The 27363-nt window shown below is 41.9% G+C and overlaps 4 protein-coding genes across 4 annotated transcripts in view; 2 read left to right on the plus strand and 2 right to left on the minus strand.

The window, feature by feature from the left end:
• Nucleotides 1–6749, minus strand: part of LOC131883464 (uncharacterized) — a 14874-nt gene extending 8125 nt beyond the window's left edge. Inside the window, exons 1-2 of the mRNA XM_059230946.1 lie at nucleotides 6032–6749; nucleotides 5912–5916 (exon numbers count right to left, since the gene is read on the minus strand). Coding sequence (XP_059086929.1) covers nucleotides 5912–5916; nucleotides 6032–6379 — 353 coding nt within the window. The 5' untranslated portion in view covers nucleotides 6380–6749. The remainder of the gene's footprint in view (nucleotides 1–5911; nucleotides 5917–6031) is intronic.
• Nucleotides 6750–12709: 5960 nt separating this feature from the next.
• On the plus strand, nucleotides 12710–16338 carry LOC131883211 (gem-associated protein 5-like). Its single transcript, XM_059230605.1, has 2 exons — nucleotides 12710–13178; nucleotides 13546–16338. The coding sequence occupies exons 1-2, from the start codon at nucleotides 12834–12836 to the stop codon at nucleotides 16285–16287; spliced, it is 3087 nt and encodes a 1028-aa protein (XP_059086588.1). The 5' UTR covers nucleotides 12710–12833; the 3' UTR covers nucleotides 16288–16338.
• On the minus strand, nucleotides 16329–19118 carry LOC131883212 (transmembrane protein 209-like). Its single transcript, XM_059230606.1, has 2 exons — nucleotides 18540–19118; nucleotides 16329–17798 (listed from the first exon to the last, which is right to left on the minus strand). The coding sequence occupies exons 1-2, from the start codon at nucleotides 18827–18829 to the stop codon at nucleotides 16442–16444; spliced, it is 1647 nt and encodes a 548-aa protein (XP_059086589.1). The 5' UTR covers nucleotides 18830–19118; the 3' UTR covers nucleotides 16329–16441.
• Nucleotides 19119–22421: 3303 nt separating this feature from the next.
• Nucleotides 22422–25131, plus strand: LOC131883760 (26S proteasome non-ATPase regulatory subunit 14). The gene is made up of 3 exons (XM_059231313.1): nucleotides 22422–22668; nucleotides 24090–24673; nucleotides 24743–25131. Exons 1-3 carry the CDS (start codon nucleotides 22524–22526, stop codon nucleotides 24947–24949), a joined length of 936 nt encoding a protein of 311 aa, XP_059087296.1. The 5' UTR covers nucleotides 22422–22523; the 3' UTR covers nucleotides 24950–25131.
• The last annotated feature ends 2232 nt before the right edge of the window (nucleotides 25132–27363 follow it).

Raw genomic sequence — 27363 nt, forward strand, 5'->3', positions numbered from 1 at the left:
AAAGGGGCTTTACGTTTTCCGATCGACGTGACGCCAGTGCATTGGGCAAAAGTTTTTGAAGATTTTCATGGCTTATTCCGTTTTGGACACAGCCTCCGCTCGGTATGATATATTTCTCACACCTCTCCGACGATTCTACATATTAGATTAACACTTATGAAGTGTTAACCGTGGCCTAAATTGCTTCTTGTACACGATACCTGACCAGCTCTACGTTCAGGGGCAATTGTGTCTAATTCAAATTCTTTATTAAACCAAATGTCTCATGACGTGACTTGTTAGAAAATCAATCAAAAGCAGTATATCATGAGTATATTTTTGGGGGAAAATCTTGTAAATTTTCCCCATCTCTAGCTATTACACATAACGGACAATTGTAACAATTGTAATTGTAACGGATTTAGTCCATAACAAACGAAACCCAAATGATTTCTTAAATATCCCTTGTTTACAATGTTCAAAACACAATTTCCATGCTCTAAACTCCAAGAGCATGTCATCCTCGTGAATGACCGCGGGTCCGTCCATTTGTGTTTTTAAAAGCCGTAACTATTGCAGAAAGCTAACACTAAATAATCAATTGAACCGCTTTTGACTTATATTCCATTTATGATCCACGCTCTTGTCATCGTTGCCCACATGTACGGTTACTACTACCAAATGTGTTTCTCATTATCGGTTTCTTTTTCATTTACTACAGAGTGCGGAACGCACGGAAGAGAAAACTCGGAGAAACTCTTCAGCCTCGACAGTTGTTTTATTAGCATGCTCTTCTTTTTGTTCAAAGCTCTCGAGGTGCGTAGGCCAGGGATTTTCTTAAGTACACACTTAACGTACTTCTAGCACTACCTCTGTCCATCCAGGAAGGCACTACACAACCAGGGCTAGGGAAACGACTGACAGCAGGACTGTTGATTGTTAAAAAATGGACGCAAACGATGTCCGGGATGAGGCAAGGAAGATGATGGCAACAGGAAAGTGAGAAGTCCCCCCCCCCTCCCATGGACAAGAATTCACTCTCACTCTCACTCTCCTTTATCCAATCCAAAGTACTCCAACCAACCAACCGCAGTTGAAAAAAGTGATATGCATTCATTGAAATCATGTGAGCGAAAAATCTCAAATTAAAAGTCGAGCTGGTCATTCAGACGGAGTTGGAGAGAAATTTGGTACTTGATACCACATTACCAGTAAAAAGTATAAATAATCTTGAACAAGTTTTTTTTTCTTAACCACAATCAGACTTTCCTTTATTTGGATAAAACTGATTTCCCTAGATTTCTTCCCGAGAAATTATCTCATCCAAATGTCCTGACCAACGCCATATACCGTACGTACAGTCTACACTTCAAAAGCAGCATATGATTGGTACGAAGTGCATGGTTGTTGTAGAGCTAGATGGTTATAGTAAAGCAGTTTCGGTCCTACAAACCAGCAACAACAACAGATGGTGAAGAACTGGAAAAAATCGTACAGTGTGGCCAAGGGTAAGTTGGATAACCAGGATTCCACTCGCGAGTTTTCCAGAATAACACAGTGCCAAGGGAAGGGAAATCAGTTTTCCAAAGAGATATGTGAGAGACAGAGACAAAATATTGGCGTCATCACGACTTTGGACACACCTCACTCAACCATTAGATGCCAACAGAAAGAAATCTGCCTTAAGGACATGAGAGTCCACGACCAAACCGAAGAGATGATAATTAGCACCGCATCTTGCATTGGGATTTGACGGAGACGATACAGGTCCGGATGACATGCTTACAATATCTCTCATGAGTTCGAAAGTTAGCCTGTATGGTGTGTGAATGAATTGGACGGCTAATTTACATAACAAAGACATGAATTGCTCTGGAATGAACCTGACATCATGAAGTCGGTTAGATGACGTCAAGTACAGCTAATCGACCAACTTGTTTCCAATGACAAGATAAGGCGAGGGGTGGGCAATTGTAATCGAATGACAACGACAAAGATCGACCACAATTCAGGTCTAGAATGTCGAATATGTTGTTGACGAGTGAAAGCTATATATTATCATAATATTATATAGGCACTAGCAAATATAATGCAAATTGAATAACCTCTAACTTGTCCCTTAATAATGACTGCCTACTTCCCAAATAAACAAGTTATTCAAATAAATAATCCTTGATCAATATGATGAGAGTTACACACCAAATACAGGATAATGTTTCAATTTTGACCAAAACACAACGTGCTCAACTACAGCGTCCGCTTTGAGCCGACCCACTGCTAGTACAAACCAGAAAACGAATGCCCTTTTTCCTGTAGGAAAAATTCGAGTGAATAGGCCCCCCTGTCTTGCGTCAGGTGGTGGGGGAAATTCATTGTCGTTTTCGCTCCTGAGCAACCAGGCATCATCCTTCGAATGAACGGCTCAAGTGTTGGAGAGAAATGAACAAGTCATTTCGATTACTCACTAAATTGCTAGGAGACGAGAAACTTTCGGGAATTATTCCCTGCTTTTTTCTTGCCCGCACACAAATTTTATATGAGTCGAAATCGCCTTGACTCCAATGTGTAATGACACGAATTATTCTCTAATCCTCGGGAGCATTCTTTAGACTACGAATGAGAAGCCAGTTGGTTCATTGTGTGTGTGTGTGTGTGTGTGCGTGGTGGTCCGTTGGAACATCCATTTCGAGAGCTGCTCTCCCTTCGTCTTAATTCTAGACACTCTTACTCTTGCAGGATGTTGTGTGTGGCCGTGGTGAACTTTGTAAAGCCCGTTGCTCTCTAGAACAATCCTTTTGAATGCTAATTGCCATGATATATAGAGCGATTAAGTTAGTAACCAGGCTTGTGGAATGAGAACTCTGGACGTGTGGATTAAAAGAAAACGCCTCGTGACCAGGACAGACGTCTGAAAAGCGACCAACGATAGACCTTGTTTGATTCATGAGAATGGCAATGGACTGAATTCATGATACTTGTCATCGCCTTGTTATCTCAAAAGTAGATCCCAGCGATTGAATATTTGACAGATGGCCGGAATCGTTTGTGGTTTTGTCGCTCTGGTCACTCATGCTCGATTCTGGTTGGTGGTGTACAAAGAATTCTAAATTTCCAACTCGTGGTTGAGCCCGATGTTGGTTTGGAAATCCTCCTCCCATTAACAAAGCAAATCCCCGCGCTTACTTCTTGGTGGGACCCTGAACGAGCCAGACTCTTGAACCCGAAAACCGAGAGAACATGGGACCAACTCGCTTGGATCATGACGGTTCATAGACTTAAACAGAGAAAGCATTGACACAATTGGTATGGCGATTAATTAGGCAAGAATTGAGTAGAAATTTTGAGGATAGGAAAAGTAACACAAGGATGGTGCGCTCACTGACATAAACCCACCATACGGAATTACTTGGAACAAATGGAAGCTCGAGCATCTCTGATCTGAGTTGGAGAATAATTAGGTTTTGAACGAGGGATTGCAGATTGGAACATTTGTTTGCGGACACGGGACCCAAAAGTAATCTGAAGCACTCCCAACAAACTGATACCACTCATTAACCCGGGATTAAAATGAGATTCAAACTGCTCCGACAAAGTTTTGAATATTTTTCTTTTAGATCACATGAAGTAGGTACTTGATATGGTTCCATCGAACAACACCAACGGATCATTCTAGATCTGCTTTATTCAACACCTCCTGGTTCCACTGATGCACCAAATTCTGTCGCATTTTCACCATTAATGTCTAAGATGGTATGTGGAAACCTTCTCGCCGATTTTAGGATGTATCGTCCCGCTTAAAGTCCTTGGTTGTTGTTGTTGTTGTTGAAGTTTGAATTGCATAGTTTTCGGGGTTATTCCTCATAGGTGATACAGATACTTTTTTGGGAAATACCGGCCAACGGAAAAGAATCCTAATCAATGGGAAAGAAATTATTTCGCATTCGAAATTTCTTTTTCTCTAGTTGGGAAAAGTGGTTGTAGCATATTTTTCAAACACATATACAACCCACCAACTTAATCAGAATTAATCGACAATGTTGAATTCCAATATTTCTTGTTGAGGATAAAAGTGAGTAATCTGGTCTTACTATAGAAGTAGCTTGTGAGACTCTACTTTTATTCAAGCTATTTTAGTGCTCAACTAGTGCTAATTATTAACGTGACTTAAATCTTAAACCATGGGTAAGGAAAAAGCTCAGGATTTTTTTGAAAACGTAGAATAGCATTTTTGAACTTGAATGAACTTTTTAAAACTTAAAACATTTGTGGAATCTCAGACAGTCAAGGCTGACTGATTCTATTTGCAACTGAAATATTGATTTGCCAAGATAACCATTGGGATGCTGTTCTTTTAAATCATGAGCACCTTTACGGCTATCACCATTTACAGGTATGAAAGTTGCAGAGTTAGTTTACAAAACTTATTCACTTTTTTCAATCAGTCGTTGGTAGAGTGGGTTAGCTTCTAATGATGGGATTTGAATCCAAGTCATCTGGGGATTATCAATGGGCACGAAAAACATAGAATCAGCTTTGCTCATCTATCGTACACCGTCTTTAACTTCGCTGTCACCCAAGAATGTCTCTTGCAGGAAAGAAGGCTTAACCAAGTTCAGAGGAGGAAAAAAATCTTCAAGTTGGTAGGGATCTGATGAACTTTAAAAGGAGAAAAATCAAGAAAAAGTTCAAAGCGATCAAAAGACAAAGAGACATTCTCGTTGTTTGAGCTTTTGTGACCATGCTAACTCAATCTAGAATTCGTAACCGATCCGCTTAATTTCCACGGAGTTAGTTGTGACCCTACTTTTCACAACTGATGTAAACTGAGACTCGACTGCAGCCTTAATTTGTACATGCATGTTAATTCTTTGGTTCTATCCTTGGTAAAGATTCATTTTATAGTGCCATTGAGATTTTCATCCCTAACTGATTGCCAGAATTTTGGCCTGTTTGCCAAGCTGAAACCATCCATTCTAATGTTTGGGTCTCTTCGTCATAAAACTAGATTATGGGTTAGATGTTAGTGAGCCTCCTGGTTAGGAAAGTTCGCCTTTCCTTTCCTCCGGGTGTCTTAGTAGCCAATCTCAAACTTTTTGATGAGTAGATCAACTGAAAGACACCACGGAAAGGACACCAAATCGACCCAGGGGACTTGCACATGGTGTTATAGGTACAGTGTGAATCTCTGGCCAATGTAACTCTCCAAACCCGTGCTAGATCGGGTCAACAAGAAGTTCGAATATATATCATCTTTTTTACATCTGTAATTTGCAACTGAGTCGCTTTCGCTCCAACATCTGGATGTTTCGATCAAATTTCCATCAATTGATCGCCTATGCGTGTCCTCCTTTGTGATCGGCTTAAAGTCCTTTAGGAAAAAAGCCCGTTTGGCATGCAAAGCTCTCCCCAGGATTTTGGTCTTCCCAACATGGCGAATGGTTCCGTAATGTGTACCTCTAAATCCCTCTTGCAGTACTACTACTACTACTACTACTACTACCTCTACGTACATACATACCACTCATCTTGCCAGGGACGAGCCGAGCAAACCAATGGCTCAAAGTCCCGTTTCACAAGTTCACAACTTTGAGCCAAGGCGAATGGAGATTGAGCTGTAGCAACAACAGTACGTAGAAGCAACATAATGGGTATCAGCGTTTCATATCTGCCATTCACTTTGAGTGGTGAGAAACGAACATCTTTTTGAATCTAGGCGTGATTTAGGGTTCCGAGAGTATGTACTCTTGGCTACTCAGCAGGTACCATGAGAAAGAAATGTGAAAAGTTGGAGACGAGTTGATTCCCTAATTCCCTATCAAAATGTATCCTCTCTTTCTGATGTACAATGGTGTGTGTTCAAGAAAGGTGTTGGCTTTATTGTACTGTACTCGTACAAGAGCATGAAAACACCGCAGATGCTGCCATTGAATACCGTTTCTAGTACGGAATACAATGGGAATACAACGTTAAAGAATGATCATTCATTGAGTGGAATCACAACTTGTGTTGGCGAAGAACAGACACTCAGCTTATTTTGAAAGAGCAAATGTTAAAAGCTTACCACAGACATTCTGGGTTCCCGTCGACTTCCATGGTGATGATTGAGGTGATGTGAGGAACTAGATTGCACATGGGCACTACTCGGATGATGTCTTTGTTGGTGTTGTTGCTCGGCAAGTTTAGAGCTCTTGGTACTAAGGCTGTCGTCACTTTGATCTGAAATGTCAGAGTTGTGCTCCTCATGCTCCATTTCGATGTCTTCCTCCAGATCCTCCTCATCCTCGGAGATCTCACTGGACTGTTTGGCATATTTGGGGTCCTTGGACTTCATGTCATAACTGGATCGCTTCTTAAACATAGTGTGAGTATACACTTTTCCGAGCGGGTCTGAGATCTTCATGGTCGAGTTTCACGCTTTCATCCACTTTCTTTGTTATGATGATTATTGCCCCTGAATTATGTTCTACCTAGCAGATAACCGGGATATCGCGGAGCAGAATCTTCACGTTTTGACTTGGAGCCAGTATGTCACTCCCAAGACGAAGAGGCCGGTCAGCGGTTACACAATCAGGTGGTCTCCGCTCCTACTTTTAATGAAGGGAGTCCATCCAGGTGTTAAAACAAAGTCAGGATCTGACTTTATCGCCGTGTGTCATCATGTACTACGTACAACGGTGTCGACACTTCAAAGGAGTAGTATTCGAGGACAGTCAAACCATTTCGAATCCAGTGGTCGCGAAGGAAGCCAAGAGGTGTTGCCTTGAGTCACTTGTCTAATCGACTGACGCGAAATCTAGATTTCTTTCAACTAAACTCCTGCCCAGGAACGAAGATGGTTCGAGCAGGTTTCCTTGTGGTACTCCGCTCTCCCAAAGATTTTCTCAAGACGTTACCACTGTAGCTTGGTCGTGTGGGATACGAGTGAAAAAAACGAAAGAAAGAGAGTGCAGGGAAGGGAAGCGACGTCTGTTGTTTGACTCACACTTACGACTTCAGTTATGCCAGACACTGCATATGTACGTGTTATGTACAATGTCCATGCGTCTACTTTTTCCCCGGGTTGTTTGGACCATCAGCGGGAGCAACAACTTATCAGTGATTATCATCCCTACGGCCGGTTTGACTATTCAGGCCCGACACGAGAGGTATTGATCATTCAATAGCCAAACACCGTAATCCTAGAGAAGTGTTGGTTTTTCTGCAGCACTTGCAGAGCTGAGGGACGGATGGCTCCCAATGTTGGCCCACGATACATGTTCGTTGGTTTGTTGAACACTTTCTTATGTAGGAGAGGAAACGTGCAAATGTTTGAATTCATTTCAAGGATTGGTATGCATATTGGGGGCATCTTGAATCAAAGATTGAAAGTGATGCACCCGTTCAAGGTTTATTTCATTGGCATCAATAGCTATATGTTTTCCTTTGATAAATCTTAACAAAGATATAGGTTTAGGGTAAAAGCATTTTTGATCGGTATCAAACACAAAACGGGCAGCGTGACAGCAAAAAAAAACCATAAAAATATAATTTCGTCAACTTTGGGGCGCATTGGAGCCCTAGCCTAAAGTCAAACAATGATTTCAGTAACGGAAATGATAACGAGGCTCTAGATCCAACACAAACTAGCATACCCATTTGGCCAAAATTCTTTAAAGCGGATCATTTTCGGCAAATAGATGATTTATCTAATATTTTTCATACTTTCAATAGCTTTCTCCACGTACACTTTCATTTCTGAGTGTCAATGCTTACTTTCAGTTTCAAGGAGCATTAAATCATGGCTATTGGGGGGCCCAAAGGGAATCCCAATGCAATCTTATCCTCTTCAACTTCAGCCAAGCTTGGTCCCTTCCTATTTTTCTGTATTGTCGGGTGATGCCGTCATCTGATAGTTATAATTTCACTTTCTTTTGAGTCCAACGGAGATGCTTCAAGACAAATGGCTTTTCTCCACAAACAAAGGTGCTTCAAATACGACAATCCAAATCCATATCTATACTTAGGGCCCCTTTGCACTTATACAGGAGTAGTTAGGTATGACTCTGAGTGTCCCAATCAATCTAGGTATGTAAGGAGAGGCACATAATTCATATCTTATGCTATACTATAGTGTAGGAGAATATAGTTATAGAGGGCAAGTAAGGAAATTTGCGAGTGCCGTCGGTATGTCTGCCGTTCTTTTGGATATTGAAGCTAGAACATCGAAACAGATTTCTCCACACTCGTTAGTTCAACAATGAGAAGTATTTAACAACGGAGGTAAGAATTGGTCGGTTGGCGCCATGCATTGGTAGGATGGCTAAAGATGCTTCTGGAATTGGAGAGAGAACAAGATCACGTGTCCAATTGATTTAGATGCTTGTTGTGAGAAAACTGATGCGACTGTCACTTTCCTTTAGTCTGAAAGGAGACTCTATTCAAAGAGGCATTTCAAAATCATTCATTTTTCACAAGGATGTTCGGTTCGAAATTGTTTTCTCGAGGTTGTTTGACCAAACATGAAAGACTTATAAATAGTTGGCAAACTGCACAATTTTTGGTGTTTTCAAGTGGACGTGGTAATTAGAAACTCGGTGTTGCTCTTTTTTTCCCAGCATTTGGAAAACATTCCCATCATTTTAGTGTGCACTATGCGGTGGTAGTGTTGGCAGTTTTCTTATGAGTCTCATGCGTACAGGACATTCTGCAGGCGAGAAAAACGACCAAACCATGTGTTAGGATGGGAATAGATATCTTCTGGTTAATTTAAAGTGGACACATTCTACTTTTTTTTAAATAAAAGTAGGTGCAATCAAGCCTCATGATTTGATATACGTATCACTCTGGCGAGAAACTACGTTGTGACAGTTTAACAATATAAAATATTTGTGCAATATGAAATAAATACTCATCCAATAGGTTGTGATTTAAACACAGCCCTTGTATTGATGACATTACTGCCCACTGTTACCCAAGGCATTAGTAACGAAATTACAAGTAACAAAATTACAGTAATTCGTTCCGTTTTTCGAAAAAGGAACTGCAATTCCATTACATTTTAAAATTGTGTAATTGTAACGACCCAAAAACTAAAAGAAATACGCATTACTCGTTCCTTTTTCAGCTTCCAGAATGGCCTTTAATTTTTCGCTTATATCGTGAAAGCTGAGGAAACTTAAGCCTCAACAGAAATTGACATTTTTACTAATTCCATCTAGCATATTTTGATCAAAGAAAGTCAGGGTTGGAAATTGTGTTTGCTCTTAACTACTATGAGGATGTTCTTGGTTTTGAATCTTGTTTCCTTTGCTACTTTATTGTTTCCATCTTCTCAATCAAATTCCATTGGAATGAAGACCTGATTTGGTGCAATTGTCAAGCAGGGAAAATCCTTCTTTGGCTTGAGTATGATGCATCAAATTTCCAAAGCCTCCACATTTTCACGATTTAAGGCATAGGCTTCTAACAGGGAAGCTCTACCGACTTCACAATGTCTAATACTGTTTTCCATCATGAATTTTGCGACAGTGTTGCAAACCTTTAACAATCATTATCCCATCCAGGGTCCCAATCTTGACTCCTCAAAGTAGAGGCCCTCTACCTCAAAGTATTATGATGCAATACATTTTGAACAATTATGCCAAGATTAAATGCCAAGGCTTATTGTCGAAAATTGTTGGCCCAAAACCTACGCGTTAGGACTGCTTGAAGCAAAAAACATATATATCCCTATATGAGGAAAGGTCAGTTTCTTTAAAACCAGTTCGAAACAGCAATCTTGCATCACTGACATTGGCAGGCAAGTTTGTTTGCTGGTACCAGCGCTTGCCTAAATGTCCGAATATGGCCTTGATGGGGGAAAACCTAAGACTAAGGGGAAACCCCACAAAATATTGGTCATCTAAATTTTAGGAAAAGTAACGAGTAACGCCATTACATTTTTTGGAGAGTAACGGTTAAGTAACGAAATACTCTTTTTGACGAAAGTAATTGTAACTTTAATTCGTTCCTTTTATCAAGTACTTGTGCTTTTATTGAGGAACGACCAATGCCCTGCTGTTACCTAATCACGTCAACTGAGGACAGTGACGATTACCTCTACCCACAACTGGGACTTGAACTGATACCTTGTTTTTTTCCAACTAGCCGTCTTAAAACTTGGCTTTAACAGACTTTGACTCTTTCTTTATAGTAGTTTTTTAGCAACACAAAAAACACCAACGCAAAAAAATCTAACGGACTTATCGAGTCCGTTTTGGTACTTTTGTTGCTTTTTACTTTTATGAAAAATGTAATATTGTGTTAAATAGAATCCTATTACAATTTTCAACTCTGCTATAACTATAGTCGACTATAAGCCAATAAAGTTTATTTTTAAGTGGGCATACCGTGGATAGATGTGTGAAACTAAATATGCAATCTCCAACTCAACACAAATTTACAGTCCATGGTGATGAAATTCTGTACTCTCTTCTTTTTGGATGACCAAGATATTCTTATTTTATTACCACCTTGGTTACATTCAAAATAACAAGACCAAGTCAGCCACAGGTCAAACTGAACAAACAACTAAATAGTGTGTTTTATTACCATGACTATGGATAGTTGATGCGTTGAGTTGAAGACACCCAAAGGTTTTTGCCTCGTTCTTCACTGGGGGAGGGGGAGGCCGACTTTAGACATGTTAATTCATGAGATACTTTACATTGATTTTCAATAAGATATAACACAATTCTGAAATGAGAAAGCGGTCATTAAAATTAAGCCAAAACGAAAGTGGGCGGTGCTTGTCACATTTCACAGATAGAGGTTCAAACATGGCGAACATGTTTCAGCTTCTCCTGATGACTTATTGTTTTGAGGATTGCATCAATTATTCCGTTTTACGAAATGCTGCTAATGGATTATCCATGGAGTACGTCAGTAGTGGAGTGGAAAGCTCGGTCAAAGATTGAACGTCTCCAAGCAAGGTTTTGTAGATCTATGCGTTACCTCCTAATCAGATGCATTCCCCACTGAGAGAGTGCTCATTGTGCTCAATGAATTCCATCTTCATGTTCAGGTACTTGATTAGGAGGTAACGCAAAACTGAAACGTCTTCTACCGAGGTTTCAGAGAGCTTTCCACTCCACTACTAACGTACTCCATGGATTATCAAGCAACTCAAGTACCAAAATCGGACTCCAAATGCTAGTGAGAGCTTTTCAGATGTTATTTTCTTGCTCTTCATGAAATATAGAACCACCAGAACTGGGGCTGAGAACCGTTTTTTTCAATACCTGGAACTGAGAACTTTTGTTTTGGAAACACCAATTTAGGATTAATTGATCATAAACCACTGAAAAGTGGTCTATGAATTGCTAAAAAAATGTCCAAGTCTTTAAGACTGCCCGTTGTATCTATTGTTTTCAGAATAAAAGTGAATGTGTAACTAAATGTACCTTGGTGGTTTTAAAATACCTTTTCAAATATTACATTTATAGTGTCGTTTATTTCAAGTATTTTAAGTAATATGATTAAGCAATTTGAGCAATTTTGAGATTATACAAGAAAATGAAAACTAATCTTTTACTTTTGGGAGAGAGAAAATACATAAGATTTTTTGGGGATTCAAGTTAAGATATAGCTGTGGCATTTTGGAACTAAAAACGATGAAAATCGGACCATCACATCCCATATAACTAAGAAATGGTAAAATAGACTGCATCATAATTTCCAAGTTAGTGCTAACTAAATGGGTTCCCAATTTGCATTAATTGGGTTTTTTAAAATTTCAGCGTTTATGTTGTTTTTAGGCATGCAAGTTTTTTATGCGGGCCGGAACTCCATAAAGCGATAAAACCCAAAATTGTTTCTTATGTTTTTTTTTGCAAGAAAAATGCCAAGTTGTGCTTGGGTATTTCCATCAAAACTTTTAATTTTGACCACTGTATGTAAGGAGTAAAGCCAGCACACTTTTGGGCGAGTAAAGTTTGTATTATGAGCTGCTTTTTTTTATAAAACTTTTTAAAACACTCACATGCCTAAAAACATTGAAAGAATGAAGAGTTTCAAAAACTTATGCATTGAAAATTAGGAGCACATCGATTCCATTGTTACTTAGTTAAATGGGAATTAGTGATCCAAATTTCATCGTTTTTAGTCCCAAAATGCCCCGGTTATCTAAATCCCATGTAATTAAGTAGTGGCGTAATAGATGATATCATAATTTATAATCAAGTGCTAACTAATTGTGCTCCCAATTTACAATGCCTAGGTTTTTGAATGCCTTTTATATTTTTAATAATATTTTAAGGCATGTAAGTTTTACAATGTGGGCCAGAATTTAAATTAAAAAAAAAAAAAATCAAAGTTGTTCCCGATGTTTTTCTGAGGTGGAAAAATGCCAAGATCTGTTTGGGAATATCCCTGGAAACTTGATAGGGCTTTTTGAACACTCTGTTTACTGATGAGGAACGGCTAACTAACTCCCCAGCTCTTGAAACATTTATCCAATAATTAACCGACAAGCAAATCACACTTTGGGGCCTAGTCCGGGCACTGAAATATGTTTGATTTGCCTATATTTCATTTTATCAATAAAACTACGAACTATTACCTTTCTCCCAATAGTTTGACCGGGTCAGAAAAGGCCTCACTCGGTTACCATGGTTACCATGGTGGGTATGGCAGGCATGGCAGAGTCACAATAATTTAGCATGACTGTTTCTAATCCACGTGCTCCTCATTCATAAACATTGGCCGGGGTAAACAAACAAAGCCCCGTGTTTTCTTTGGCAGGCCAATAGGCCATTCTCATTTTTGGTCCTCTCCCGCCTTTCCCATCTCAATCCTAATCCCAATCCGACGATCTCCCGCCTCTGCCTTGTTTCGCCATGAGCTCCACGGTATGGGGCTGCCCGCCCTCGGGCAACTGGCACTGTCCGCAGGCTCTCAGCGGCTCCACCCACCACCGGGTCTTCATGACGGCGCGGCAAGATGTGGTTTTGATCGACGCCGTCCAGACCGTGGGCACGCCCCCTCGGCCTCAAATCAAGATCTTGCGGTGTGCACCCGACAAGGTCAAGCTCCTGGCCGTGAATGTGAGCTCGGACGGGCGGCGGGTAGGCGCGGCGGGTGAAGAAGGCACGATCTATTGGTGGTCAATGGAGGGCGCGGCCACGGCATTGGCGGGGCGGGTGGTGCGCAGCCATACCGACCATCAGGCCTTGGCCAAACAGGTGATGAAAGTCGAGGGAAAGGGGAAATCTATGGATTCGTTGGATTTTGAAGGCAGGTCTCATTGATAAAGGGAGGCCGATGTTTTGATGCGCAACATATATTTGGCAAAATTTCTCGAAAAATCCCGTGATGCCTGATTAAAATGAAAATTAAGGGTACATTTGAAGTATTTCTGAGACATTTCGTCACGCATTATCCTTGGATAATAAGCTTGGAATTTGATTGATTCGATCGTCTCCTTTTGCCCATTACCTTTACTGACGATCATCATTCAAATGCCATCATTTCATGTGCGGGGGTCAATTGTGTAAAATAACTCACGGTATCTCCAGCGATTATCGAACATTTTTGATTGCTTGATTGCAGAAATGTCGAGTTCAAAGTCTTGGTTGGTCCCCGGTGGAACCTGAATTGTTAGCCTCAGCCGATGAAAGTGGGCATGTGGTAGTGTGGGACACCCGTGTCAATGCCCGACGATCTATTCCGTTAGGCAAACATGTCGTGGCCGTTTTGGCCTGGAGCCCGCATCACAAAGACGTATTAGCCGTGGGTTGTCGACACGGTTTGGTCTTGATCGTGGGTTTGAATGGCCCGGGAAAGATTTTATCCAAGATCCGGGCCCACGATGAGGATATTCAAAGTATTTCATGGTGTCCGGACATGGGTAACCTATTCACCCATCCTGGGGATTCATCCCACTCCGATTCTTTATTGGCCGTCGGTTCCAAAGAGAAGACGATAAGCATCTGGTCGAAGAATACGAGTAAACTCGTGGCCAAGTTAATTTTAAAGCCTGCCTTGGCCAAGGCTGCCAAAACCAATTTTTACTTGACCAGTCTTTGGGCTCAGCCAGATGTGATTGTGTCCGCTGGATCTCAAGGCGAAGTCTTGAAGTGGGACTTGAAACAGGCCACTCCAGATGCCCATGGTGTATTTCAACTCCAGGAGGTGGGATTTCATACCAAAGTGTTGCATCGGGAGCATTTCCGGATAGTGTTTAGTATGACCATGAGTGGGACGTCTTTGGTCTCTTTGGGTCAGGATCGACAGATCGTGTCCTTTGATTTGGCCACGGAGAAGCTGAATTATGCTTTGCCCACGATGGGTGGCTGGGTCTATGATCTGGCCTTGAACCCTTTGGATGCTAATGTGATAGCCATGGCCACTGGTGATGGATTGATCCGGGTGTGGCGTTCTCATTCTAGTAAAGAAGCCTTTGATACCACCACTCTAGCGTTAAAGAACTCACAAACCAAAGTCACGACCTTAGCTTGGCACCCTAGGTATGATAATTTTTTGGCCTTTGGAACCGATGAGGGCCGCATTGGCACAATGGATACTCAAAAGGTCAAGAATCTACCCACTTTTCTCACTTTCAAACACCGTGGACAAGTGTATTCGTTGGTTTGGGGCACAAAACCATCTTCAGACCAGTCAGAGGTTGATTTGGAGTCCGATAAACCCGTGCTCTATAGTTGTGGCGACAACATGATCATGATCCATAATACAAAAAATCCCAACAGTCCTCCCGTAGACTTGGAAAAATTAATCCAGAGCACCAATGATCTCACGCGGACTCCGCCAAATCGCTCAGAACTAATTTTTCACGGAGATAAAGGCCGTTTCTTGGCCTTGGGATCGGATGACGGAAGCGTGGAAGTGTTTTCCATGCCCGAAGTCAAACTCTTATGCGTAATCAAGGTTCACCAAAAGCTCATTCAATGCCTCCGATTTCATCCCATGTACCTGAATGAGTGTGAGGAAGAATCGTCCATGTCCAATTGCTTAGCCATCGCGTCCAATGAATCTGTGATCCGAATCGTCGACTTAAAAGAGCCCAACAATTCGAGTTCCATCATTGCCACACCCACTTACTCGCTCACTGGTCATCATTCCCGGGTCATTGCCATGGCGTGGAGTCCCCATACAGAGGGGATGTTGGTATCCGTTTCTTATGACACCACCGTGCAAATTTGGGACGTCCGATCAGAAGTGGGATTGGCCAATTTTTCCGGTCATGAAGGCCGTCTAGTTACCTGTTTGTGGAGTCCCAGTGATCCAGATGTGATCCTGAGTGGGGGAGAAGATTGTTCGCTTTTGATATGGAAAATCTCAGAGCAGACGGAGAAGATGCCCGTTAAGAAAGTGGATAAACCTCGGATCAAAAGAGAAGTGGTTTCGCATAATTCGGCGAATTCGAAAGAAGCCAGTCCAATCAGTGGAGAAGTCAGCAGCTCCAATGGAGGCTCTGCTCCTGAAACTCAAATCTCCTTGGGGGGAGGGGAAAAATCCAAAAGAACGAAGAAGCAGAAAGTTGTTTATTTCCCTCATTGTTTGTCTGATGAAAACCGATCTCGAGGAAAAGCCGGCTCAGATGCTCTCAAGATTGCCGAATCGACCCTCTCTACTTTGTCGGGACGAGATTCTTTGGCCTTTTTTGACGATGATCAAGCTATGGAACAACTGATTGAAAAGGAATCTCGAGCCCATTTGACGGAAAACAACCTGAGTGCGTTCTCCCACATGAAACTTTGGACCGGAGATTATCGAGAGGTGCTCAAGCAATTGATCTCCTTGGGGAAACTCACAGATTGGCACGTGTCCGTGGCCTTGAGTTGCGATTATGGTCTTTGGCAAGAGGCTTGCGAAGCCTATGCTCGGCAATTAACCCATGACGACGACCACGTCAAAGCAGCCTCATATCTCCTTCTCCTCAACAAAGTCCCGGAAGCCATTCGCACTTTAGCTGAAGCTCATCTATATCGAGAAGCTTTGGCTTTGGCCAGGGTACGTCTACCCAAAGATTCGCCGTTGATTCAGGATCTCTATCGAGACTGGGCTAAAAAATCTCACCACAACGGAGCCTACGATTTAGCTGGACGAGCTTGGGCTGCGGCTGGGGAGCCTTTGAAGGCCGCCGGGGCTCTGGCTAAGTTACCCGAAGCTGATAATCTGCGGGCAGGTGCTTTGTTCACGCGGCAAGCGGATGAAAACGATCGAGCCAAAGTCTTAGCCGCTCAAAGCCTTGAGGCGGCAAAATCTCAATCGAATACAGGTTGTATGGAAAAACTGTTGATTGAGTTCCCGGAATTGGCGGCAAGTCAATAAGTATTGTTGTGATTCTCAGGAGAGTTCAATAAAAGGATCTCTTTTTCATCATCGAATGTAGTTTAATGTTACCCGGGTTGAGTGGCAGGGTATTTTGAACAGCGATATTGAGCAAAGACGAGGAAGTCAGGATATTAGGATATTGGGGTTCCCTTTACACATCCTCGACGACCCATAACACGTTGATACCGGATCGGCCCAAATTGACGCGATGTAACATACCGTGTTCTTTGGTTTTGAAGTAATGCAAGAAATAGAGAAGCGTGTGAAACAAGTTGTTCCGCTCAGGATTGAGATCGATCTTTTCTGATTCGGTTTGGATAATGTAATGCGGTGGCTTGCTCTGCGTTTGAATAATGGCACAAGGAACGCGGATTTTCAGCGATTCGAGCTTATCCGGCATTTTGAAGAAATACAACGAACTGAACACTTTCCCATCGATCACACTTTTCACCGGAGGCAACCGGGCGTCCAAATAACACACGAGACAATGCATGATCAATTCACTGTCTGTGGGCAATTTGTCCGACCAGTTCTTGCCCTGAAATCGACCCCCTTCATCCCAATCGAATTCACTCAAGGCCCCGCCTTCAGAGAGGTCTTTGATCCTCTGAACTAAATAGTCCTGATGTGGACTCAGATCCAAGTATGGGATCAAGTACTGTAGGGATGGGACACTTTGGACGATCTGGTGCATCTGTGAGCATTTGCGCAGCTTCTCGATCCCGGTTTCGCCGATCAACACATCCGTCATGCCAATGCTCTTGAGCTCTTTGTTGGCCGTAGTGATTTGTCGCATCAAACGACGCAGAACGGTCTGCGAGATCCACATACGGAGGTTCTCCATCCACACTACCAATTCCAACGGATCCAGTCCAACCAGATCCGACAGATTATCCTTCTTTCTCGACGATTTGGTCCCGGAGCTCTTGGATTCACCCCGCTTGGCTTCGGATTCGGGCATGGGCGTGGACATCTGATAGCTCAGACTCTTCAAGAGGGGCGAGTAGCCGTTAAATGAGGCGTTCTGTGCGGTTTGCGACGTACCATTTAACCCACCAGTCCTGAATCCTAAACTACTATCATTGGCACTGTGATCGTGTTGGGCCGTGGTGAAACTGCCGTTGTTTTTCTCCCAAGTTTGATATTCCTTCAAGTACATGTTCAAATCGTTCTCATCTTGAATGAGACCCAAACTCGAGTTGAATTTGGGACTGGCGGGACTTCGTTGAAAAATCCAGGACGAGGAATGCAATGATTGATTGGGCGAAAGAATGGGCGAGCCCAGGGGGGGCGAGTGGGCCATCCGCGGGTCCACATAGTTGTTGGGAGGCGAGGCGGGCGGGGCGCTAATCAAGCTACCATTGAGGGGCGTGAACGGGTTGGGATGTTGGGGTTTGCGCGCTTGGGGTGAGAGTCCGAACCCCGGATCCTTGGCGTTGACGTGCATCAGATCGAGTTGAGCTTGACTCAAGACAATATCGGACTGACCCCATAAGGCCCAAACATACCTGAAAGAGCGATGATATAGAAACATTATGGATGGATGAGTGCGACCATATTGGCTTTCCATTTGGACATGGATTGGCATGGATTTCGATTCGATTGGTGTAGCAATTTTAGATCTTCAGATATTTAGCCCAAGCGCAGCGAAATGAAGACAAATTGTAATTGGTTTCTTAAAAGCGGTCTTCGATGAATCGGTTATCTTGGCTTGTACAGAAGGGGTTTTAAGATCAGAATTTACAAGTCGTAGTGACGCGTTGGTATCATGATTGAATTTTTCGTTATTATTCTACAGGCAAGACCAAGGGTTTTTATCTGCGTCTATTTTTCTCAATCCCATGAAGAACAATAACTGGGTGGAGAAAGAACTGTAAAAATAATGAAAAATGAAAACTGTACCTTATTTAACAAGACAAACACAACTTGAAAAATTTCAACAGGTTTTTTTTTCCTTATGAATTTGTTGAACTTGAACTGTTTGTAGACACCTCCAAACTCTGTTTTATGAGACATTCAAGTTACACTAAATTATCACGTTTACCGTTACAGATTACGTCTCGTTGGACTAAATTACAACTTCTAGTAGGTATAGACGAGGTATACCAAGTTTGAATAGCCGAAGAATTGAAAAGCTAGGGGGATCCCCGACATGCCACCTTTGTAACATCAACCTTCTTAAGCCCTAACATGACCCAGATCGATTGGTTTCATGTTTTAAATCTCCCACTACTTGCCATTCAACTCACTTGAGGCATAGGTGCAAGAAATTCAGGGCCAAAACAGTCCAAATGGTCAGAAGCAAGCGCCAAATCCAGGTGGACAATCCTCCATTCAACGGTCGGCCGGAGGGCTCTGGCGGCGGGGATGGAGGCAACGAGTAGTCCAGCCCGGCCCGGAAATACAACTCCAGGCCCAAGAACAGCAAGGCCCAGAAATGACTCAAGGCCGACAATTTCGAGCCGAACGCCTCAAACACGGTTTGACGACGGTCCAGCACCACCTCCAATGGGAATTGACGCCAAGATGGACGATTCATGATAGATGAATGGAGAGGCCCGGCGCCGGAGGTGGGTTCTTAATGAGAGGAGCAGATAATTTAGTGGCCACACATGTATGGCCGTTACACATCTTCCGTTTTTGGGTCAGCTGATATTTTGGTCCTTCGAGAAGAGAATAAAACCTAACCTAACCTAACCTGACCTAACCTAACCTTTCGGTTGCAAGGGCCTGGGGGCGCCTAGGCCGCGGCGCAAGCCTGCGGCAGCTCGGTTGCAAGGGCCTCGAACATAGCGGCAGATTAGAGCTTAATTCTGCAATGAAAAAAAAAAGAGTCCGCTCATCGAGATTCGAACTCACGACAGACAAAAATCAATGTGGAGTCAACACATCGTACGTTCACGGCTATCGGAGATTGTTACGACATGTGTTGGCAACGTTTCTACTTACAGCAGCTACATGTCGAGAGAGTGGCAGCTGACCCAAAAATGGAAGACATGTAACGACCATACCACACATGCCGGGGGATTTCAGAAGGTATAAGACCTTTTTTTTTGGTCAGCTGCCACTTTCGGGGGATTGGGTGGCTAATAATAGGGATGGAGTCAAACCAAATTTCAAACTCAAGGTTGTCAGAAAACGAGGATAGCGAAAGCATGCGCTTATTGCATCGCAACGTAGACACTTAGGTTTGAGCACAAAGGCAACTCTGATTTGATGGAAAAAAAATCAGGGTTGCTTTTTGAGGCTGACTGACGGGTTTCGGAGATTTCATGAGTAATGTCAATGGCCATGGAAAAATGTAAATTGGTAGACCTACTGGCAATCTCCCGTGATTTTGACTTTGATCCCCATTAGTAGGTGTTACTAGTACAGATGGGAACAAACAAGGAAAACCATAACCGTTTTTTGAGTCACAATGGAAAAGGCAGGTGTTTCGTGAGTTCCACGATTTCTGGCAACCTTGAGTTTGAAATTTGATTTGATCCCATCACTAGAAACTTACAAGGGATGAGATTTTTGGAAAGAAAAGGGCAAAGAGAGCTCGTTGGTTACTTTTACTTAAGCTGAATAATGAGTCATGAAGCAATGCTACTCCAACTTATTGAAAGCAGTGCCTCTACTAGTCCTGGGGCGAGTCCAACAAAAGTTGGACTTAAATGGATCCTTTGCTTTTTTTGACTTTTTGCCGGACTCGCTGAGTCCAGACTCGAGTCCGGAAAAAGACTTGAGTCCGGCAGAGGACTTGAGTCTCTTACTTTGGTGTCAGGTCTAGCAAAAAGACTTGCCTTGCAAGATTCTAGGAAAAAATAGATAGTTAGTAAATTTGACAAGTCCGGCCATTTCTCCCCAAAGAAATAAAAAAAACCAAATTTATTGGAGGACGAAGTTCAAATTGAAATCTGGTGGATTTTTTTTTTCGGTGCGGACTTCCTTACCGCTACCGGGATTGAAATCCCAGCAGTTCAAGACGAGAAGATTATTTATTATACTTGACTTTTATTTGTATACATTATTTGATCGACCAACGAATTGGAGTTGGCTGATCTGGCTAATCCTTGAATATAAGGTTGATCCGGAATTTTAGTCAAAAACTTGTCCAAGTCTGACTTAAATCTTGCTACTGGATCAACGCCTACGTAAGCCCTACGAATATTTGAGGGCAGCAAATTGAACAATGAAGGATCCCGAGAAAGAAGAGAAGTGGACTTCATTGTTTTAACTAGCCTGGATTCTCGAGGGCTTGAAGGTGCTCTCAAAACGCACGTTACGTCTCTACGGTCACTAGAATTGACCGTAAATCCTGGGTTGGGACAAAGCTCATGAATGCTTTTGAAAACGTACAATATCAGATACCTTTCGTACCTTCTCTGAGTACTGTACAATCCCAACCTTTCTAACCTCTCCCAATACGAGAGCTCTCTAATATCTTCAATGTTCCTAGGAAGACATCTTTGGACCTGCTGGAGCTTTTGCAAACCTGCTGAACTAATTGGAGCCCAAATGGGAGAGGCATATTCAAGATGCGGCTGAACAATCGGCTTGTACAGAGTTAGCATCGTGACACTATCTCTGGACTTAAACGTGCGATATATCCAACCACACATTTGAAAAGCCTTACCAACTTTCAACTGGATATGCTCATCGAACTTTCCATTATCTTGGAGGACTACACCTAAATCCTTCATGGATGAGACCTGCTCAATGTCCTTACCTTCATCATCTAATAGTGGAGTGTCTAATGACGTCGACCCAAAGGTCATTGAGCGGAATTTCATTCCATTCAAGGCCATGTTACTCGCAACAACCCAGGGATAAATTTGGTCTAGGACCTTTGCCAGCTTGATTGAGCTTTGATATTCCTTTTTGCCCCTTAAATAATGCCCGACTGTAAACTTCCTAACAAGAAGAAATCAAAACTCTAATCAAGAACAACCCCTCCAGTTCCCTGCAATGTTTGATGTTTCATTATTCAAATGTTTGGATTAAAAGAAAATTAACAATTGTCCATCCCAGATATTAAAATAAGTTGATATTCTTGTACGTGTACTTTTATTGCCTATTTGATACATTCCTAATATTATTGGATGGTTTTAGCTCCCCATCAATTGATAAGTTGGTCTTTGTTCCTGATTTTCTTTCTATAAGTGATTTTGAGCAAGTTTTGCCTGTTATTTCACTAAATTGAAAGATTTTCAAACTGAATATGATTGATTTGATGTTCATGGTTGTTTCATTTATTCTTTAAATTTCTTAAATAAATGTAGAAATATTTGGAAAATGAACCAAGTTGTATATCAAAGAGATAATTGTTTACGAAAAATATACACATAAATGTATCAATAAACGGTTCAAGGAAAACGAGAATTTTCTCAATAGATAACGTGACAAGCAATGACTTATTTTCAGCTTTCAGTCACTTTGACTAGAGTGAAAGCATTAGCGGATGCAGCCATGACAAAGTAGCTTTAATCAAACGTATAGCAGACCAATAAATTCATATGGTTTAGCTCTGTTTTGGAAACCATGCTCTCTCGTTTGTCCTAAAAATCTCGAGTATGAAATTTTAAAAACTTTTAAAATGATTGTCGAAGAACGAATAACATTTCTCAGGGCTACTTGGCATCTGCTCAATTCTGCAATTCATGCACAACAGCTGGCTTACCTCAGGGACGCACTAAAAGTCAAGACAGTACCAGTTCCTTTAGAAAATTATCCATCGATCTAAACTGATACAACGTTAGAACTCTGAAAGTTAATGTGCATCTAATCACTAGCATTTGTTAAGCAGTTATCGATCTGTTTTTTACCTCAGTTTAATATTCATTCATCTTTTATCTTGTCTGCTGGCTTGAGAAGGAATTTCAAATTCAGCAGGCCTGACCCATCGGCAAAGTCATTGTTACCCTTGACAGGGCTGCCAAGTTAATGAAAATTATTGTGTCAGCGAGTTCCCACCAGGCTTTTTTTCGGCGAAAATTCACGTTCCAATGTTTTGTTACACATGTTACAATCAATGTAAAGCAAGTCAAATAATTATACTGCAAACATTACTGCCAGGGACAAAACCCAATACCCAATCGCCCGGTGACCGTCTGACCCCTGCCAGCCTACAAATATGGTCTAAGATTAGTATACCAGTATCCCTGAAGCCTGTCCCTGAGTGACTGTTCACAAATTCCGTTTCTCATCCTTTGATCCATTTGGGGTGTCAATCTTGTGCTTTGACCATCATGGAACGCCTCCTACGCATGGGTGGCGGCGGTATGGGTGCCCTGGGTGGAGGTCTGCCCACGGATTCGCCCGTAGTGGACACGGCCGAACAGGTGTACATCTCGTCGTTGGCCTTGTTGAAAATGCTCAAGCACGGTCGAGCCGGTGAGAATGAACCTTATGATTGGTTGTCTACACCCCCGAGAAGGCGGGGAGATCAGGGCTTGCCTTGAAGGAGAGGGAAACCAGGTTGAAGAGATTAGCCAGTTTACCATAGCTCGCGGCTTACTATTACCAGGGCTGTGGAAAAGGTAAACGTTATTCTCCACCGATTAGTGGGCGGTGCTACTTTTTTTAATCTTAACCTGACCTAATCAAACACGATATGAATAACCCTTAAAGCCTCTATCTAAACCTTTCTAACAGTTTGTCACAAATTTAAAAATGAGCACCGCCAACTAATCGGTGGAGAATAACGTTTATCCTATTGAGAATAGCAAAGAGGGCACTTCAATACAACAATAGATGTTAAGATGCAGTTATTTGGCGGATTGTGCACATTTTTAAGCAGAATCATTCGCAAAGGTGTGACTGTAGACCAAAATCCTCGAGAACAAAATAAGGTACGACTGTTCTTGATGGACACAATCGTCTGTTGAACCATTGCTACAAGTCTTTTTTTCTTATCGAAACACATCTAGCTGGCATCTAAAAGGCAAAGTGGGTTCAGTCCAGTAGTAGGTTACTGATGCGATATTTGGGCTTGTAAGTTTGAAAGCTCAAGAGATTTGGAACAAAGCTGGAAAAATTCATCTGAAACAGTCAAATTTGTTTGGCGAACATGTTCTTCACAAGTTCAATTTTTCAAGTAACAGTGGAAAATTCAACAAAAAAGAGTCAACTTTTTTAGCCCAAATTGTGGAAAGCAGAAAGCAATGCATGAATATTGGAAAAATGTGTCATGAACTTCTCAGATGTGTTCAACTTATTTCCTAAAACCCAAATAAGCGCTTCGTTCAATCTAAAGATGAGGCAACCAAACTGGTCAGTGAAAGTCAAAGCATGCTTGATGTTTCAATGAGGGTCTATACTCAGTGATATTCAATTTTCGGGATGATGACTCAATCGAATGCAGATTTCGAATACAAAAATCGAGACTAGTTCCCTATTTTAAACAATCTTAGGGTGAAGTCGTTGTGCTGAGTTTTGCTATCTTTGCTTTTGTTTTCTGATTTCAATTCGTTTTCAGATGTTGAAACCGTGATAGCCCTGATTTTTTAGCCTTGTTTACTTGCTCCTACTCGGTTGGCCCTTCAATTCGAAATCGACAATGACAATGTTTAACAATAGATTTCGCATGCCTTTATTGATAGCACAATTTTTTTTTATTGTCCAGTATTTGATACATGAGATTCCTGCCACTAGTTTTTAGAAGTTAAAGTTTCAACGTAAATATGCATTTGAAACTTGAGCATTGGGCAATAACTCATCCATAAAAAGGAGAAAACATCTTGCACATGTTTCGTCAGCTTTTCTGTTATTTTTTTTTTTTGCAAGTACGTACATCTTTAATCTTCCATTCACAGGTGTGCCCATGGAGGTGATGGGTTTGATGTTGGGGGAATTCGTGGATGAGTACACAGTGCGCGTGATCGATGTGTTTGCCATGCCTCAAAGTGGAACGGGCGTGTCTGTCGAGGCCGTGGATCCCGTGTTCCAAGCTAAAATGTTGGACATGCTTCGACAAACTGGTCGACCTGAAATGGTCGTAGGTTGGTACCACTCTCATCCTGGATTCGGTTGCTGGCTTTCGGGGGTAGATATCAATACCCAGCAGAGTTTCGAGGCACTCAGTGATCGAGCCGTGGCAGTGGTCGTGGATCCCATTCAATCTGTGAAAGGAAAAGTGGTCATCGACGCCTTCCGTCTGATCAATCCCAATATCGCTGCTTATACCCAAGAACCTCGACAAACCACCTCGGTTTTGGGTCATCTCCAGAAGCCGTCTATTCAGGCCTTGATCCACGGACTGAATCGACATTACTATTCCATTTCCATCAACTACCGCAAAAATGAGCTCGAGCAACAGATGCTCATGAATCTGAACAAGAAGAATTGGGTGGACGGACTCAGTTTGATGGACTATAACGATCATTGCAAGTTGAACAAGGTTAGTATCCCAGGTTGAGTTATTGGAATTAAGGAAGGTCCAAGAATAATGTTACTATATCTTTGTCAGGAAACCGTGAAAGACATGCTGAATCTGGCTAAAAACTACGATAAGGCTTTGGAAGAGGAAGAAAAGATGACACCAGAGCAGTTGGCCATTAAGAACGTGGGTAAACAAGATCCCAAAAGGCACTTGGAGGAGAAGGTTGAATCCCTCATGACCACCAATATTGTTCAATGCCTTGGTGCCATGTTGGACGCTGTAGTGTTCCAATAAACCTTCGTTCTCTGTTGCCCCAACCCTCATGATTAATAAGGAAGACCCCAGAAGATCCCCAGAAACGGATTTTCTCATGTCTTTTGATGATTTGATGATATGCCATTTTGTACTACTGTACGTCTACACAATATCCCCAGTATTTTGACGCGATAATAAAATCCCTTCCTTTGTAAAAGAAATCCTCTCCTAGAAACAACGTCGTTTCACGTCCAAGCTGAGCATCATTAGTGTTGACTCTCAGGCCATGAATGCTCAGCTTCGCACCAGGCCGTCTTTCAGTTCGACATCGATTCACTTTCATCGGTTGTTGAACCCAGAGCTCTCTATGGCGTAGAGGTGCTACCTTGCGGAACTCCGCTCTCTTGTAAACCCTCTTTTACAAACACAGGATGCCATGGTAATATTTCTTAAGTACTAATAACTGATTGAAGAAATGAATCTACTCAATCGTACGCTACTGTTCACTTTCTTTAATCAATGAAGTCATAAAATATGAATATTGAATGAAAACATGATTTTCAGAGCCGGGATTTGGAAATTCGACAAAATGCTGATCATGCTCCCTACAACCCTTCAGCAATTTCGCTTCTTTTTTGTGCGTCTGTGGGTGCACTTGTAGGTAAGACTAAAAAAGGCAACACTTGCCAACTGCGAGAGCATGATTTGTACCTATTTTATGGAGGGGCCGTGTCAATGAAAGAGAAAGTAAGCCTAATTTCCACCAAGTTCTTCGGCAGCAAGTATAGGTATTATAAAAAAAGAGAAAGAAAAGGAAACGCTAATGACCTCTGCCAGCGTAAGAATTATGGCAATTCAAAGCCTGGCACAGAAACGAGGAATAATTACAGTCGTAGTGGAAACGTGACCTTAGATTTCATATTCTTTCTTAGTCGAAGTGGCGGTCTTAAACCACTAAAAGTGATTCAGTTTAGACCACGGTTTTTTTGTGAACTTCCATTAGTCATGAACCACTGGAAAGTGGAGGGAGATGCCAGGGTCGAGAATTGACAACTCCCGTCGAGTGAACGCATATGTATAGGTTTCTGCTTCAAATGAGACTCACGCGAGGTTATGTATTTTGTTTTTCAACTTTCAGTTCACTCGATTGAGTGAGTCAGAAATGATGCTCCCTCCAAGCTCACTACATAACTCTATGTACCCAAAATTAATACAAAATGAATGAGCTAGTCCTCTTCTGGTAATTGATTGCAAGAATAGAGCCAGTTCATTCATTCTGTGCTTGGTTATGAACTGCCCTTTAAAAGGGCAAACCTTTCGATTTAATTGTTAGATCAAGCTGTAAATTTGAAAACGTATTTGTGGTGGCCTACAACTCCGTGTCTACAATCAGCTCAATAGACGGAAAAGTCAATGCCTCACTCCTTTCCCATACGTTCATTCTAAACCCTAGTATCCCCTTCCACATTCTAGTGGTTCATGTATTAGTTCAGCATGGACCAGGGTGTTTCATTAATTTGACAAGAAAACACAAGCTAAGTCTTTCCAAGCTGCCGTTTTGACCATAATGTGGCTGGAATACTAAACACCGTAAGGCTGTCTATATGCCCACTTGTAATAGAGATTGAGTAATATATATTACAATGGCTGGTGTGGCAGAAATCTCTGGTTCGATTCTCCGCCCCAACCATTCTCGAAAAAACTTTGACCTCACTAACAGGGGGAGGACCATATTGATACTGGCCAGGACACAACGTATCGGAACTTGGGAATGGACGACGGTATATCGTTAGCATCGTTAGCTGGGCTAGGCTCGCCCCATAGGGCTCACCTAAGATTGAAAATGTTGCCTCTGTTTCGAAAATGGAATAGCTGGCTAATATTAACGTTCCATATTTCTGTTTGATCGAAAAAGGGCAGTCCAACAAAAATGCCAAACATGCAGAAAAATCAGTGTGAAAACGCCACAACTGGTCTGAATACATGAACAGAGACAATAGACAGAGTCAATCAGAGTCAATACGTTAATCATGGACCCATTTCACTGACCTTTACCGTTGCCAGGCAGGGTGGGCATTTCGTTTTTGGACACTTTTGTCCACCCCTGTCCAAAAGTGTCCAAAAGTGTCCAAAAATAAGGGTGGACAAAAGTGGACAAAAGTGTCCAAAAGTGGACAAAAGTGGACAAAAATACGAACCTTTAAAACTACAAATATAAAGGATATTCTGTATGAAACCTATCCTCTACTTCAAAAATTGCTCATTGATGGTTCCAAGAGCAAGATAAGTCTTTAAAACCTTTGGCCATATACCTTTAACATACCAAATAAGGTATTTGAAAGACAGGTTCTTAACTCTTTTTTTCTTACGTTAGATTAGAAAGCAAACAGGGAACAAAAGCCTCCCTCTAGTAGAATGCAGCTGTTGCAAAGGATTCAAAAACTGAAATAGCT

Source organism: Tigriopus californicus, chromosome 7, assembly GCF_007210705.1.
Source record: "Tigriopus californicus strain San Diego chromosome 7, Tcal_SD_v2.1, whole genome shotgun sequence".
Classification (NCBI taxonomy): Eukaryota; Metazoa; Arthropoda; class Copepoda; order Harpacticoida; family Harpacticidae; genus Tigriopus; species Tigriopus californicus.